At 32.2% G+C, this 14,705-nt stretch overlaps 1 protein-coding gene across 1 annotated transcript; it reads left to right on the top strand.

Annotated features, from left to right (window-relative positions):
* The first annotated feature begins 8,562 nt into the window (after positions 1-8,562).
* On the top strand, positions 8,563-13,139 carry LOC106106133 (dopamine receptor 1). Its single transcript, XM_013286672.1, has 6 exons — positions 8,563-8,644; positions 9,869-10,049; positions 10,429-10,557; positions 11,837-12,082; positions 12,278-12,525; positions 12,832-13,139. The coding sequence occupies exons 2-6, from the start codon at positions 9,997-9,999 to the stop codon at positions 13,137-13,139; spliced, it is 984 nt and encodes a 327-aa protein (XP_013142126.1). The 5' UTR covers positions 8,563-8,644; positions 9,869-9,996.
* Positions 13,140-14,705: the final 1,566 nt, after the last annotated feature.

Raw genomic sequence — 14,705 nt, 5'->3', positions numbered from 1 at the left:
GTTAGCTTGCATATAGCGATTACACCTTGCTTTTCTTTAGTTTTGAGTCTACATTAAGTTCTCTAGGTTGTGTATGTAAGGTTAATACAGTCAAGTAAACGCTTTCGTGTGTGGTCTGCATTAGGATTGTAGTTTATATTAGTTTGTGACTGAATTTATGAACGTACTGTTCAGATCAGCTATTGTACGCCTCGCGATAAAATATTGAACACTAAGTATGGTTATAGTGGTTTAATATATGGATTAAAGGACAATTAAATATGCTATCATAGTTCAATAATGAACCTTAAATATTTTGTAACATAAGAAATTCATGTGGTGTGTTATTCATTAATTAAAACGAAACTGATATGAGTAATTACAGAGCTGAAATGTCTGCGCCACGAATGACAATTTCAACTTCAAAATCGATCAAGCGATACAAGGCCACTATGCTAGGGGCATAAATTTATAACCTAGTAGCTTTGCACACGACTCCGTCCGCTTGGATTAAAAAAAAACAAAAGCAAGTAGCCTATATGTTCTCCCAGACTATCCTCTACAACTATGGCAAGTTTCATCGAGATTCAGCGGTTTAGGCTACGAACTCTAACAAATATCCATCCATCCATCTAAACTTTCGCATTTATAATAGCTAACTGTTGCTTGAGACTTCATTTGAGCAATACTAAAAAAAATACGGACTATGAAAAACAAAAACTACGTATCCCTCGGGAACCTGACACTTTTCAGGGAACTGTATCCCATATGCTCCTAAAGATTTTGTTTTATATGTGTACGAAATTTCAATAAGATATGTAAAACCATTGCAGAATTACGGAATAGACATGAAAAAAACAATGTGTCCCAAAGGAACTATTTCGGAGATCAAAAGTAGTCTTCCCTCCGTTTTTGTCAATAACAATACAAAATGCTTTTTCTAAAATCGACTCTCGATATGCAGATATTGATATGACTACAGAGTCATTATTGTAAAACTTAGGATGGTTAGCATTGCTAAACAAATTATCATGGCTCTTTTCTCTTTGAAATATTAGATACTTTGAATACATTTGTTACGAAAGTATATCAAGATTACTCGCGAACCCGTCTAAAAGTCAGACGAAAAAAACAAAAAACAAACGTTACGTTCGCATTTAATTAGAGTAGTTGTGGTTGTCCGCAACAAAACAATGTCGTCCAAACATCTGTTGCCGCAGACCGCACCAGACCACAGTCATAGCCAGATCGCGTTATTACACAAATTTGGTATGACATTTTACTTTCAATGTAATTTTCTTTAACGATGTACAAGTCGTAAACTTCTACGGTATTGTCTCATATCAATGTTTGGAAGTTACTGGCATACGGCTTATATTAAGAAGAAAATAATTATCCAGACAAAATTTTAAAAAACATTTATGTAATTATTAGTTCATCTGTTTTTTTTATAAATAAGTTGAAAATATAACAAAGCGAAATGATTGTTAGTTTTGAAAGTTACTGGCCATTAATAATTTTGAGTACTGGCTGAATGTGCATCGTACATGATAAATGTCAAAGCGGCGATCGAATGACAGATGACAGTTGTCATTAAATGGTGAAAAGATGTGTTTCGTTAATGATAAACTCAATTGGTTAATCTCTATAAATGTGCAGTTTTCATTAAAGATGGTGGTCGACTAAGAATGGTATTTTTAATGTTACTCAATTGTTATTTAATTATCTCCGACGTACGCACAATAGAGGATGGTTACCGTGTATATGACCTGTCTTCGGAATTGAATTCTGTAAACCGTTAGCCACTCAGACAAGGATATCCTTTTATCTAGGAGTTAAACTTCAAATAAAAAATGTGATATCGTCATTTTTAATCCTTTGTCACGGAATTTTCTAGAGCTTTAGGAATTAATTCAAAATAAAATTTCCTTTAACAGCAGCGAAAAAGTGATAACAAAGGAAGAAATTAATTAATAAGAAAATGTCAATGTCACTAAAAGAAAGATAGTGTAATCATAAAATATGAAAAGGTTTTCAATTTAAAAATAAGAAAATCTTTAAGCGAGTTATTTTACTCGTCTTCAAATCTTAGTTAATATAATATTTCAAACAAATTTTTATCTTTAACTTCGTTTACTAATTAAGCAATATCCCTTAATTACAGACTCAACAATTTGACTCTATTATCGAAAAAAACTATCGTATCCCTTAATGCATAGAAGAGAGGATTCCCTTTCCCACCACTTTCTTATACGAAAAGGATGGGAAGGAAAAATGGATTTGACATTGGAGAGACACATAGGAAGGGGAAATATCCTCTTTAAGTGCATCTCCTTCTCCGTTAATTGAGAATAGGCAACGTAGCTGCAATTGCAGGTGTATATAGGTAGCGATTACTTCGCTTTCTAGGAAAATTTAGGTGGTCGCTCGGTCGTTAACTATATAATATATAAAAGAAGATATACAAAAAAAATGTAAATTCCGTTTTTCAGTGACTGGGAAAAATGTTACCCTTCTGTCAGTCGGGCATAATTCACTTTAAAGCACCGACAATCGATCGGCTACGCGTCGTATAAATAGCATTAGCTGAAATTCCACTCCGATGGCACTAATGGATACACGGCTCATAAATGCACGTATAAACACTTTAACGACGACCAGTTTCCATATTATTGAGTTATCTATTTGCTGCATAGTCTTTACTCAGAGAATTTGTAGTTTACAATTTTAAGGGCCGCTCCCACCAAATTGTAAATAGTCTAATAACTATCGAACGTGTAAAATATGTGTTGGAAATATTGAATTTTGATCCCTTATCTGACAATGACGTCATTTTGAGCTTCTATTAATCAATAGTGGGACAGGCCCTTTAATGTAATTTATAAAATGCTGTGAAGTTAAATTGTGAAGATTATAAAACAAAACGTGACTATAGACAAAGGGAATTTTATTGTAGCTTTATAAAAAAATGTATTATTAAAACTGTAAGGGTTATCAAAAAAATTTAAATAAAATACGTGTACGTGTAAACCACAAACAAGATTAAATGCAAATGAAGCAAAAATATCTAATAAAATCCTAGATAAAATAAATAAAACAATTCCAGAGTTCAAAACAACAAACTACAATACAAACAAATGTTTCCTCTTCATGGTTAGATTAAACGCTACGACATAAAACTGACAAACTAAGCCAGTTCAAGATAAAAGTGTGTGGAGTTCCTTGTCGGCCATCTTTAAAGCCGGGATTATCTGGTCAAGAAAAGGCTGCGATTCAAAGCACACGCTTAACTGATAAAATGGGAGCTTTCTTACGGGATAGCTCGTACCGGAACAAAGACGAAGGAAGACGTTAAAAGTCAATTTAAGCTCTGATAAAAGCTGGGTTAAGAGAAGTTATTTTACACTACCTTTGACCTCTAGATAAACAATCGGTTGGACTGTAAAGTTATTTTTCTCTTGAGATAATAAAATAAAATACGGAAAGTCGATTTGATACTAATAAAATTTAAACTCTGTGTTATATGAAAATATATCTTACTTCATACTAATATTATAAATGCAGAAGTTTAGATGGATGGATGTTTGTTAGAGTTTGTAGCCTAAACGGCTGAAGGGATTTCTATAAAATTTGGTATAGATGTACAGGATATTCTGGAAGTACACATAGGGTACTTACTTTTGTTTCTTTTAATTCCACGCGTACGGAGTCGCGGACGAAAGCTAGTATAACATAATTACTCAACTGCGTACGATTTTGAAATAATTACCAACCCAACGGTTCAAATAAAGTCCAAGTATTTTTTTAATAGGTATTACTAAGATTATGTTTAAAACATGAATAGAAAAGGCACAGTAAAGTAGTTTTGTTAATGTAGGTCATTACCTTCATTTGTGTCGTGTTCAAACTCTGAGGTCGTAAACATATAAATATACGTCTTTGATTACAAGTAAACGGTTTAATTGTATTTGCTTTTCGAATTACTAAGAAAAATAATTGTATATGCCAGTATTAACTTGCATTACACAACAAAATAATAAAGTAATCTATACTTCTATACTAAAGTTATAAAGAGGAAAGATTTGTATTTTTGGATTTTTATATATATTAAAATATCACAAAAACTACTGGGCCGATTTTAAAAATTCTTTCATGGTTAAATTCATTAAAAAACTATGTTATCAGTGAGTAACATAGGCTATATTTATTATTATTATTTTTAACCTCACGCTGTTGAAGTCGCGAGCAACTGCTACATATTATAAAAAGAAAAGATTTGTATTTTTGTATGTATTGAAATAACTGAAAAGCTACTTGGTCGATTTCAAAAATTCTTTCACCATTAGAAAGCTACGGTACCGCTGAGTAACATAATTCTAGCAACAGCTAGTACTGTGTAAAAATAAACTATGTATGGTATATAAATGTAGTTGTGTAATAATTTACACACTTTTTAACTTAAGCACAAATTTAATTACACAAAATTTAATGACGCAAAGATTAAAATAAAAACAGAACTGGAATACGATTGTTTTTGTTACAAACTGGATATTTTTTATCTGCGCGCAATACTTCAATTAAAATCCAACAGATACTCTTGAGAGATGCTACACTACTTTTAGAACAACACTTTATTTAAAAACATTCGGAAAACCTCGCACGATCGTACGTTATGGCTTTATATTGCGATATAAATCCTTTTTAACACTATTGTGGTTTGTTTAATGTTTTATAGTAACTGATTCGTACCTTTTTGTTGTATTTTTGAGAAAAAAAGTACAAACATACAGTCCATTAATTATTATCTACACAATTTGTGCATATTGCACTCAGTCTACTAAAGAGGAGAAAAATTATATGTCAAATAATTGAAAACGTTTATTGCTAGAAGCTTATATCTTAATGTATTAAAAATGTAATATTATACATCATATTTCTCAAATGCAACCTATTATATTACCAAAAAATAATAAACACCTTAGAGCACCCAACTACAACGTTCCTAAAACGTCCAAAATTTTACGAAAATGGAACGTAATTCGAAATGTAAAGAAAACAAATTCCCCTCGTGGAAAATAAGTTCAAAGTAAATCGGTGCAACTGGGCGAGAAAATCAAGTAGAACGGAAAGTGTTTCCACTGAGTGGCTCGCAGCGAGAGCCGGCACAGCCGTGTTAGAATATAATGCTTAATAAGAGAAACCTGCGACGAAGGTAAATAAAATGCTTAGCAACATGACCTGTGAATACATTTATAAATTAAAAGAGGTCTTTCTACTCTTGTATTAAACATATTGGAGGCAGAATTAATGTAAAATATAAGCTCGTAAGTCTCCACCGAAGGGTCCCGAATTTATCCTTAGTTATGGCGGACTAGAAATTAGTCAACCAACCTGGCCTAGGCGAGTTGCTTGCCTTTACAAATCTTTAGATTAGAAGCACATATTCATATCATTCTATTTCTTGATTATGGTTCTCCCTCAGCGGATTGGGCCAGTGTCAAGTGTTTGTGGTTTTACACATATTCATATAACACTAGCTATTCCCCAGCGTTAATCAGCGCGTTATTTAAAAAAAAATGTTACTTTACATTCAGAAAAATATTAAATTCAAATGAATGGTCAAATGAAAATGAAGGCTCTTACTATTGGCTGATAGTTTAACTGTATTGCTATTTTGGCCCTTTTCTCGCAGGGAGATTTTTTCCAATTTACTCTTTCCCTAAAAGAGATATGCTGTGATTGCTGATATCCTAAATTAAAAAGAGGTTTTAACACTTTATTATATTACTATTGATGTTTCAAACATTTTCCAATCCTGTATTTATCATAAAAATAATTAATTGTTTGTTCATCCATACATTAAATTTATTATTCTCATCCATTCCAAACAAAATAAATTAATAAGGTTCAACAATTTTGAAAATAGAACGATCGCCGTGTCTTTATTGTTTCATATATAACGGTGTAGAGGTGGTGGTATAACATTCGTTGAGTTGCTTCGTCTCATTTTTCATAGAAAAAGAATACTTTATTTTGTAAAAGTACAAGTACTGTGTCTCTACAGAAAATGTAAGCTCTTAAAAATACAATGTCTTTGTAACACAAATCTTTTGTGTTTAGAAACCACTCAGCTTTTAAATGCTTCAAGCACAAAATTAAACATTACAGTCGAGGACGTTTTCTGATAAAAATACTAGCTTTTTCCCGCGACTCCGTCCGGGGATATTTAAAAAAAAGTTAGTAGTCTATGTGTTTTTCCAGACTATATACTACATCTATGCCAAATTTAATTCAGATCCGTTCAGGCTTTTAGGCTATAAACTCTAACAAACATATATCCATTCATCCATCTAAACTTTTGCATTCATAATATTAGTAAGATGTAAAAATTGTAAGTAGAAAGAAACATTTTACAATATCATACGTTCTGCGAATACGAAGTATAACATTTATCCGCGTTCTTGTGACTTGTCACATATGTTGTACAATTCCGAAAGTGTTCCCGATACGTATTGGATACGCTGGGGCATTCGTTTTCCTTACCATGTATCTTTGCAATTTTTAGATCAAATTTATTTTCGCTTTGGCGTAGCAAATCGTAGCTATCGTAGCATAGCGAAGCGTTCGTAGCGCTTGGCGTTTTGATACTCGTAGCGGTCTGCGGTTTAGCAATTTATTTCAGCTGAAACGTAGCTATAGCGTAATAGTATATGTAGTTTTGTAAAACTAATAGCTGTAAAGCATCATTTATATAGTGGTGTTACTTGACAGCGATAAAAATTTATGTATTACGGTTGTTTTTTTAACTTATGCTTTAGTTTATCTAATCTAAGTTACATCTACTTAGCACGCGTTTATAATTTTATTAATCCTGATTTATTTACTTATTTACAATTTATTAATCTATATAGATATCTAATCTATATATTGACTTATTGACAAGTATCTATATACTACAAGTATCTATGTAGATATCTAATCTATAAAGATACTTGTTATCTTAATGGATTTATATAAATTCATTAAGATTTATCATAGGGTATATTTGTTTACAATATTACTAGCTTTCACCCGCGACTCCACCCGTGTTAAAACAAGAGTAAATAGCCTATGTGTCCTTCCAGATTATGTTCTACATCTATGTCAAATTTCATCGATCTTTTCATATATTTAGACGGAAAACTCTAATAAACGTCTATACATCCATCTAAACTACCGCAGTTATGATATTAGTTTTAATTACGTAGTACCTAATTATATCAAGAAATAAAAATCACGGTCATTTATTTTTGGACAGCTGAAAACAATGAACTCTGAAATAGCATGTTTAGTTTTTTCTTTGCTGAAGTTTCTGTTACCGTCACGCACAACCATGTTTCAATTTGTTTCATGAAAAATTATAGTAGCGTGCTGAAGTTACTAAAAAAGTCAAATGATGACCTTGTTTAGATAATATCGCTTCATGGTTATTATTAAATCGAGTCAGTATAATACATGACACACTACAAAAGTATATATTTTACTAACTGTTGCTCGTGACTTTGTCTGCATGCAATTAACAAATAGCCTATGTTACTAATAGATAAATTATCTTTCCAACGATGCAAGTTGATAAAATCGATCCAGTATTTCAGTTTATAGTTATATATATTTTCAATTATTACAATACATACAAAAATACAAATCTCTTCTCTTTATCATATAAGTATAAAAAGACGAAAACTTGTGTAATGTTAGAGTTTACAAGTATTGAATGTGTTATTTTATTTTAAAAAATATATTATAGACCCACAAATATGTCTGGCCCAGTTTGAATGATAAAAATGTGTATAATCACATGAATAAAACAAGAGATGACAAGACGGGTACTAATGTTTCTCTTTATACACAGGGTCAGATTTGAGAGAGATAGAAGATTGTTGCAATTTATCATTCCATTTAATCGTCAGTTGTTTTTTAATGCAACATGCACAGAACATAACATAACGAGCTAATTTAGTATTCTGTTGCAGGCGTGATGTGAGCATGGCGACAATGCAGATCGCCCGGCGAAGACGCCACCGCGCTACACGCTTCCTACTGAAAGCGGATACTAAAACTTGAAGTTAATAATGCATACAACTCGCTAACATGGAGTCCACTTTTATAATACCAACTTATGTAAGATAAGTTATTTCTGCACATACCTACAATTTACTTATACAGTGTCAAACCTACACTTAGTATTTTCTTAAATTTAATTAACGTCTCTGAGTATGACAGAAGCATAATCTAGACTAAGATTATTAACATGAATACTATGTTCTATTTTTAGATTTTGCAAAGGAAATTAATCAAGTTAATAAAACCTTTGTAAATGTAAAAATAATAAAATTCTAATTCGAATTAATGTTTGATAAAACAACGCTCGGTTTTCAGCGCATTTAATCAAATACACGAACAATTCTCTGTAAAATTACTAGCTTTATAATTTATGTTGAGCCCTCCCTTCAAATTCCCACAACAATGCCTACTTGAGGTCGAGTGATTTCGATCTTTCCCGAGGGAATAATTGAATAATTCAAATGTTTGTGACAGGTGGCAGCTTTGCCGAACGATACGGAGGTCGAATACGATAATGCCGAGGACCCAGACGCAGTCACGCTGTTATCTATACTTCTTGTCGGTAAGTTTATAAGCCGACATCTTATAAAACGTTAACCTTTGTTACAAAAGGTCATGGAGTATCATCGGGAAAACTCTCGGTGATCTTTATGACTACAGTCGTTTGTATTGTACTCATTGTGAAAATACGGAATAACCACCAGCTATATGCTTTAAAATATAGAAAAACATCTGCTAATCGTACTTAAATAATGGACTATTAGATATATCAAGTTGTAGATAACATTCAATTTAAATTTGTAGGAAAAGCAATTTGAGTATTTATAGAAAAAAAAACATACTGACGAATTTCACTTTCCGCGCGAACGTTATGTGAAGTAGATGTGACAAACAACGCTGTTCGATCAATAAATATTTATAGTAAGATAACGTACTTAGTAATGTGAAATAACGTCTAAAGTGTAGTGAGTTACATACACAAGAAATCCTGATAGTAAATACGGCCCCTCCGTCGCTACAACACTGTTTTACATTATGTACAACTTGATATATCTAGTAATTCATTGTTTAAGGAAGTATAGGTGACATTTTTCTATATCTTACTAAATACGTTTCTGATATTTAATAGAGAGAGAGGGAGCGAGAGAGTTAATTTCAATATTTATTAATCTGCCAATCATCATCTGTCGTACTTTGTATAGTCTAAAATATAGATACATATTTTAGCAATCCTATCTAAAATAATATTCTATTTAAGGCTGTAATCGTGGACTTATAAAAACAGACACGTTTTACACCATCTTACTAATATTATAAATGCGAAAGTTTAGATGGATGGATGTTTGGTAGCGTTTGTAGCCTAAACAGCTAAACGTATCTCCATGAAATTTGGCACAGGTTTAGAGCATATTCTGGAAGAACACATAGGCTACTTTTTATCCCGGGGTAAGTTACGGTTCCCGTGGGATTCATTAATTTAGTTTTTTATTGTTTACTCGATCATTCTGCAACGGTTCAACATATCTTATTGAAATTTGGCACAGATGTAAAACAAAGTCTGGAGTATACATGAGATAAGCTTCATCTCCGAGGTGTCCAGTTTCCGAGGGATACGTAGCTTTTTGTTATTTATATACATAGTTCGTATGTTTTCTAATACCACGCGGACGAAGTCGCGGGCAACAGCTCGTATAGAATAAATGACATCGTTTGTTACTCAAATATGTAAATGAAACTTCTAATTTCCATTTAATTCTACTGAAATTAACGGATTATTTGTTTACAGGTATATTCCTATCCTTGTTAATATTCGTAAGCGCTGCTGGAAATATTTTAGTTTGTATAGCGATTTACACCGACAGAGGACTCCGGCGTATTGGAAATTTATTTCTAGCGTCATTGGCCATCGCTGACATGCTAGTTGCTGCAGCTGTGATGACGTTTGCTGGAGTTAATGACTTATTAGGGTTAGTAAACAAGTCCACGATTAATTAGTTAGTTTCTACAATAATTGTATTTATATGTAATATCGTTTAATTCATTTTAACTTTGTAACTAATAAAGTTAAAAATCTTAAACAGTAGTTTTAACATTGCAAAACGTCTTGTTAATTCTATGACAAACGATAACCTTAGATTTGAAATATTTTGTTTCTTTTATCGGCATAAAGATCGGCATGAAGTTTCCACTTATTTTGTCATCATCTAGCGATTAATTAGCGTTTGGTATGTTTCAACAGAGCAAAAATTATGTTACGTAGTTCGGAAACGCATTTCATGAATTTAGAAACTGGCCATTATGGTAATAAGTTGTATTCATCGGAATACAGTATTTTTCTTTTTCCAGGTACTGGGTTTTCGGAGAACAGTTTTGCGACACATGGGTGGCGTGTGACGTCATGTGCTCCACGGCGTCCATCTTGAATCTATGTGCTATATCACTAGATAGGTACATACACATCAAAGATCCACTCAGGTATTACTAATAACTACCTATAAGAATAAAAAGAGAACGACTCTTTAACAATCATCGAATCAATTGTTACTTGGGGTAACACGAATGAATGAGATTTGAAATGAGTATACATATAAGAGGAAGTTTGAGAGTAGTTACAGTGGTAAAGCAATTAAGCATTAAAAGGTTAGCATGGTATGGGCATGTTATGAGGAGGGACAAATGTAACAAGAAGGGCGTTTGTTATGAGTGTGGAGGTACACCGGTAGAGGTAGACCTAGAAAGAGATGGATGGATTGCCTGAAAGGTGGCATGATCAAGAAGAGAGTGATGACTGAGAGGACGGATTTTAGTTATTTGGACAACAAAAACCTGTTGCGCCGACCCTACCCTATCCCCTGACGTATGGTGCCTCTACCTATGGGCTCCCTCTAGGCGGATCGTGGATAAACTAACACAATTGCCACGGCCCGGTTGGGCGAAAAACATCGCGGGGTTTAGTGGGTAGTCCGAAGCCACTTTTCATGCAAATTAATCTCTTTCTAATTTCATATATCAATATGCATGTAATAAATTACAAACGCAGTACAATGTACAAAGTACACAATAGTTGAATACATATTGAAAGTCGCAGGCCGTTTAGACTCCTTACAAGTTTTCGCGAGACGACTGAAGCTTTAAAAGTTACTTTATCAAATAGCTTTTATGTTGGAAAGTGAGATTTATCAAAACTTTACACTTAAATAACTTCAAAAGCAAATTAAATTGATTAAACTGTTTTTAAAATATAATAAGTTCTTCATATTCTATGCTTCTCAAGTAATAAAACTTTCTTTTAAGTAATGTGATTCAGTTAACGGTTTTTTTTTAAGTTAATCTCAAACATTTCCAAGTGTGTCGATACAAAATCAATCTATTTATAGAAATTCAAATTATATTATATTATTTAAAAAGTATTGAATAAAACTGTTTCTAATTTGTAACATATTGCGGATATCGTTATTCTTATTTCACATCGTATTTTTACGATTTCCTTTATGAATTCCCTTCTATTTAATTACATAATAAGAGGTAGTGTTGTCATTCGTTTCATAATATTAACACACTCATCCAGCAATCTTACTTTGATATATGCAAAAGTTTAGATGGATGGATGTTTGTTAGAGTTTGTAGTCTAAACAGCTGAACGGATATTTTGGAAGAACACATAGACTACTAACAATTTGACGGCAACGGTTTTACACTCAATGTCATCTGTTTTCTGTGATGTTATATTTTAATCCTATCTCTTTGTTGTCAGGTATGGTCGATGGGTTACAAGGAAAGTAGCCATCGTAACAATTGCCTTAATCTGGCTTTTGGCGGTACTTGTAAGTTTCCTACCTATATCGCTTGGGTTACATCGACCGCCTGAAGAGTCGGTGGCGACGGAGAAACCACCCAGATATCCAACCTGCGCTCTAGTATTAACACCAACGTACGCTATCGTATCCAGTTGTATATCGTTCATCCTACCATGCATTGTTATGATCAGTATATATTGCAGGTGAGTTTAGTATTTAAAATTAAATTTAAGCCAAGTTTCCGAAACATGCTAACGCTAATCGAACATGTCGAAAAAATAAAACAAATTGCAACACCAATTATCTAGTCGACACTAAAATGAAAAACGAAATATACAACGAATACCAGCAAAAAAGAAACATGAATCACACGAGTAATAACAGAACATTTTTTGTAGGCTTTACTGCTACGCCCAGAAACATGTAAAGTCAATTAAGGCTGTCACCCGCACGGTACAATTGCCAGACAATCGGACGAAGTCGGTGCGGACGAGGGTGCATACCCACGTCCATTCGTCCCCCTACCACGTGTCCGATCATAAAGCGGCCATCACCGTCGGAATCATTATGGGCGTTTTCCTATTGTGCTGGGTGCCATTCTTCTGCGTTAACATTGTGGCGGCTTTTTGTAAAACTTGTATACCAGGTAAGGTCGTTTTCGTGTCTTTTATATGAAGATTGAAATTGACGAAATGAAAGTGACTTGACAATTGTTGACTATGGATTTACATTTATATTCATACTTGAATATTACACGCACATTAAAATCAAAAGCGCGAATCTGTTCACTATTTAAATTCCGAAAGTGCGATTTGTGTACAAGATGACCGCCATCTATCGGCTGAGGCGTATAACAATGACAATCAGATAATAGTCACAGTCCCCTCTTTCGTAAATTCACAACGACATTATAATGAAAATATTACAATTATAAACAAATAAATTGTTACAGATTTAGCATTCAAGATACTAACATGGCTCGGCTATTCGAATTCAGCATTCAATCCGATCATCTATTCGATCTTCAACACCGAATTCCGCGAAGCTTTCAAGAAGATTCTAACATCAAGGTACCCTCCTTGCTGCGGCTATCAAACAGTAAGAGCCAATACTCCAACACGTAACGATAACTTTGTCACCGATTACGGTACAAAGACGTTAGTGGTAAGAAGAAGTGGATCATTAGGTCTGTCGGGCGTTGACCCCACTCCAAGATCGTCCGCGGAATCTGTTCGTCCGTTAAAAGAATATCATATTTGACAGGAAGATGGGAGTAGCAATAACGGGCTACTCGATAAAAGTGATGTTGTGTAATATTGTTAATCAAGAGTTAAAGTTTAAGACCATATTTATCAAATCATTTCCTAATATTAAATGTTACCAGAGAACATGTAGCATTAACTGGTTACGAGTAGGTTGTTCAATATGTGTTTTAAAACATAAACCTAACTAGATTACAATATTACTAAATAAAAAATAAACTCTCTTCCTACTTAAAGATGAAAATATGGGTTTAAACAAAACACTATCGCCAATTCTCTTAATTACATGTTAGCGCAAACGCAGTTTTTTTAATAACTAAAATAAACATTTAATGTAGTTTTATTAATAAAACTTGGCATTATAATTTAATAATTCCTGTGATACTTTTGTAATTAATTTCTAATAAAGAGCTTTATTAAAACTATCTAACATCGTTAACGTGAATATAAAATAAACTTAATGATTACTTAAGTTTAAAAAAAAAACTTAATTAATTCTGTGCAATTTTTCAATCTGCATATACTTTTGAGTCAATATGAATTCTAATTTTGACAACTCATTTTTCACATCACAAATATACAAAAATAAATTTTCATAAAATTAAACGAACGATTAGCCGTTTATTAATTTTAATTATTGTGACTGTCACATGCTTTTCTGTTATTTTAAAAGCATATTTATTCATGTTATAAAGTTAATAACTATCCATTCAAATAAACAGATTTGTAAATAAGTATTTGAAAATATTGTATTAATTTGTATGAAAGTTGAATGATGTTTGTATGAAGGTGTATTCGTCAAAGACAGGGATGAGAAAGTAATGAGTTAACTAAATTAAATATTAAAATATATATATATATATATATAAAATAACTAGTAGTTCAAATAACTATAAACATTATGTAATAGAGTACTTCATTATTTACTCTCATATTTTTCAAATACGAATAAAAATACGAATTTCTGTGTAAAAATAAACTTATTTACTAATTACAAATTAGATTTATTCTATCAAATATATAGTATTTAATTAACATTAATGGGGAAAAGCGCTAATGATCTTTATTAGAATAAAAATAGTCATATTAATATATATAGTTTGTATATTTGTAGTAATTTATATCTGTAGTATGCATATCAATGTATTAGTAAATATTAAATCATTATTATAAAGATCTTTTCTTATATAGCAAATAAAACATTCAACTAAAAGTGTTTCAAAACAAAATTACTTGAAATCACTTGAATTCAAAATCAGTTTTCATTTTTAATCTATAGATGATATAATTATGGGTTTCCATTGCATAAATACACGTTGAAAAACGTATTGTCCTTAAACTGAAATAACAATATTTTTACAACATGTGTTTCGGCAGTGGAAACTGTCAAGAATTTTCCAATTTCTTTGTATTCTAAAGACTGAAAATTAAAAGCAATTGTTAGAACTGTAAGAAATTATTCATTCTTATTTGAATTGTATTTTGAATACTACCCGTAACATATATTTTTATGATATTTAAATTACCTAAACAGTTTATTTCAGGCAAAATTTTAATCTAAAAT

This window comes from Papilio polytes, unplaced genomic scaffold (genome assembly GCF_000836215.1).
Source record: "Papilio polytes unplaced genomic scaffold, Ppol_1.0 DF822400.1, whole genome shotgun sequence".
Taxonomy (NCBI): domain Eukaryota; kingdom Metazoa; phylum Arthropoda; class Insecta; order Lepidoptera; family Papilionidae; genus Papilio; species Papilio polytes.
Note: the sequence above shows the minus strand (reverse complement) of the source record. Positions and strands in the feature narration are given on the sequence as shown.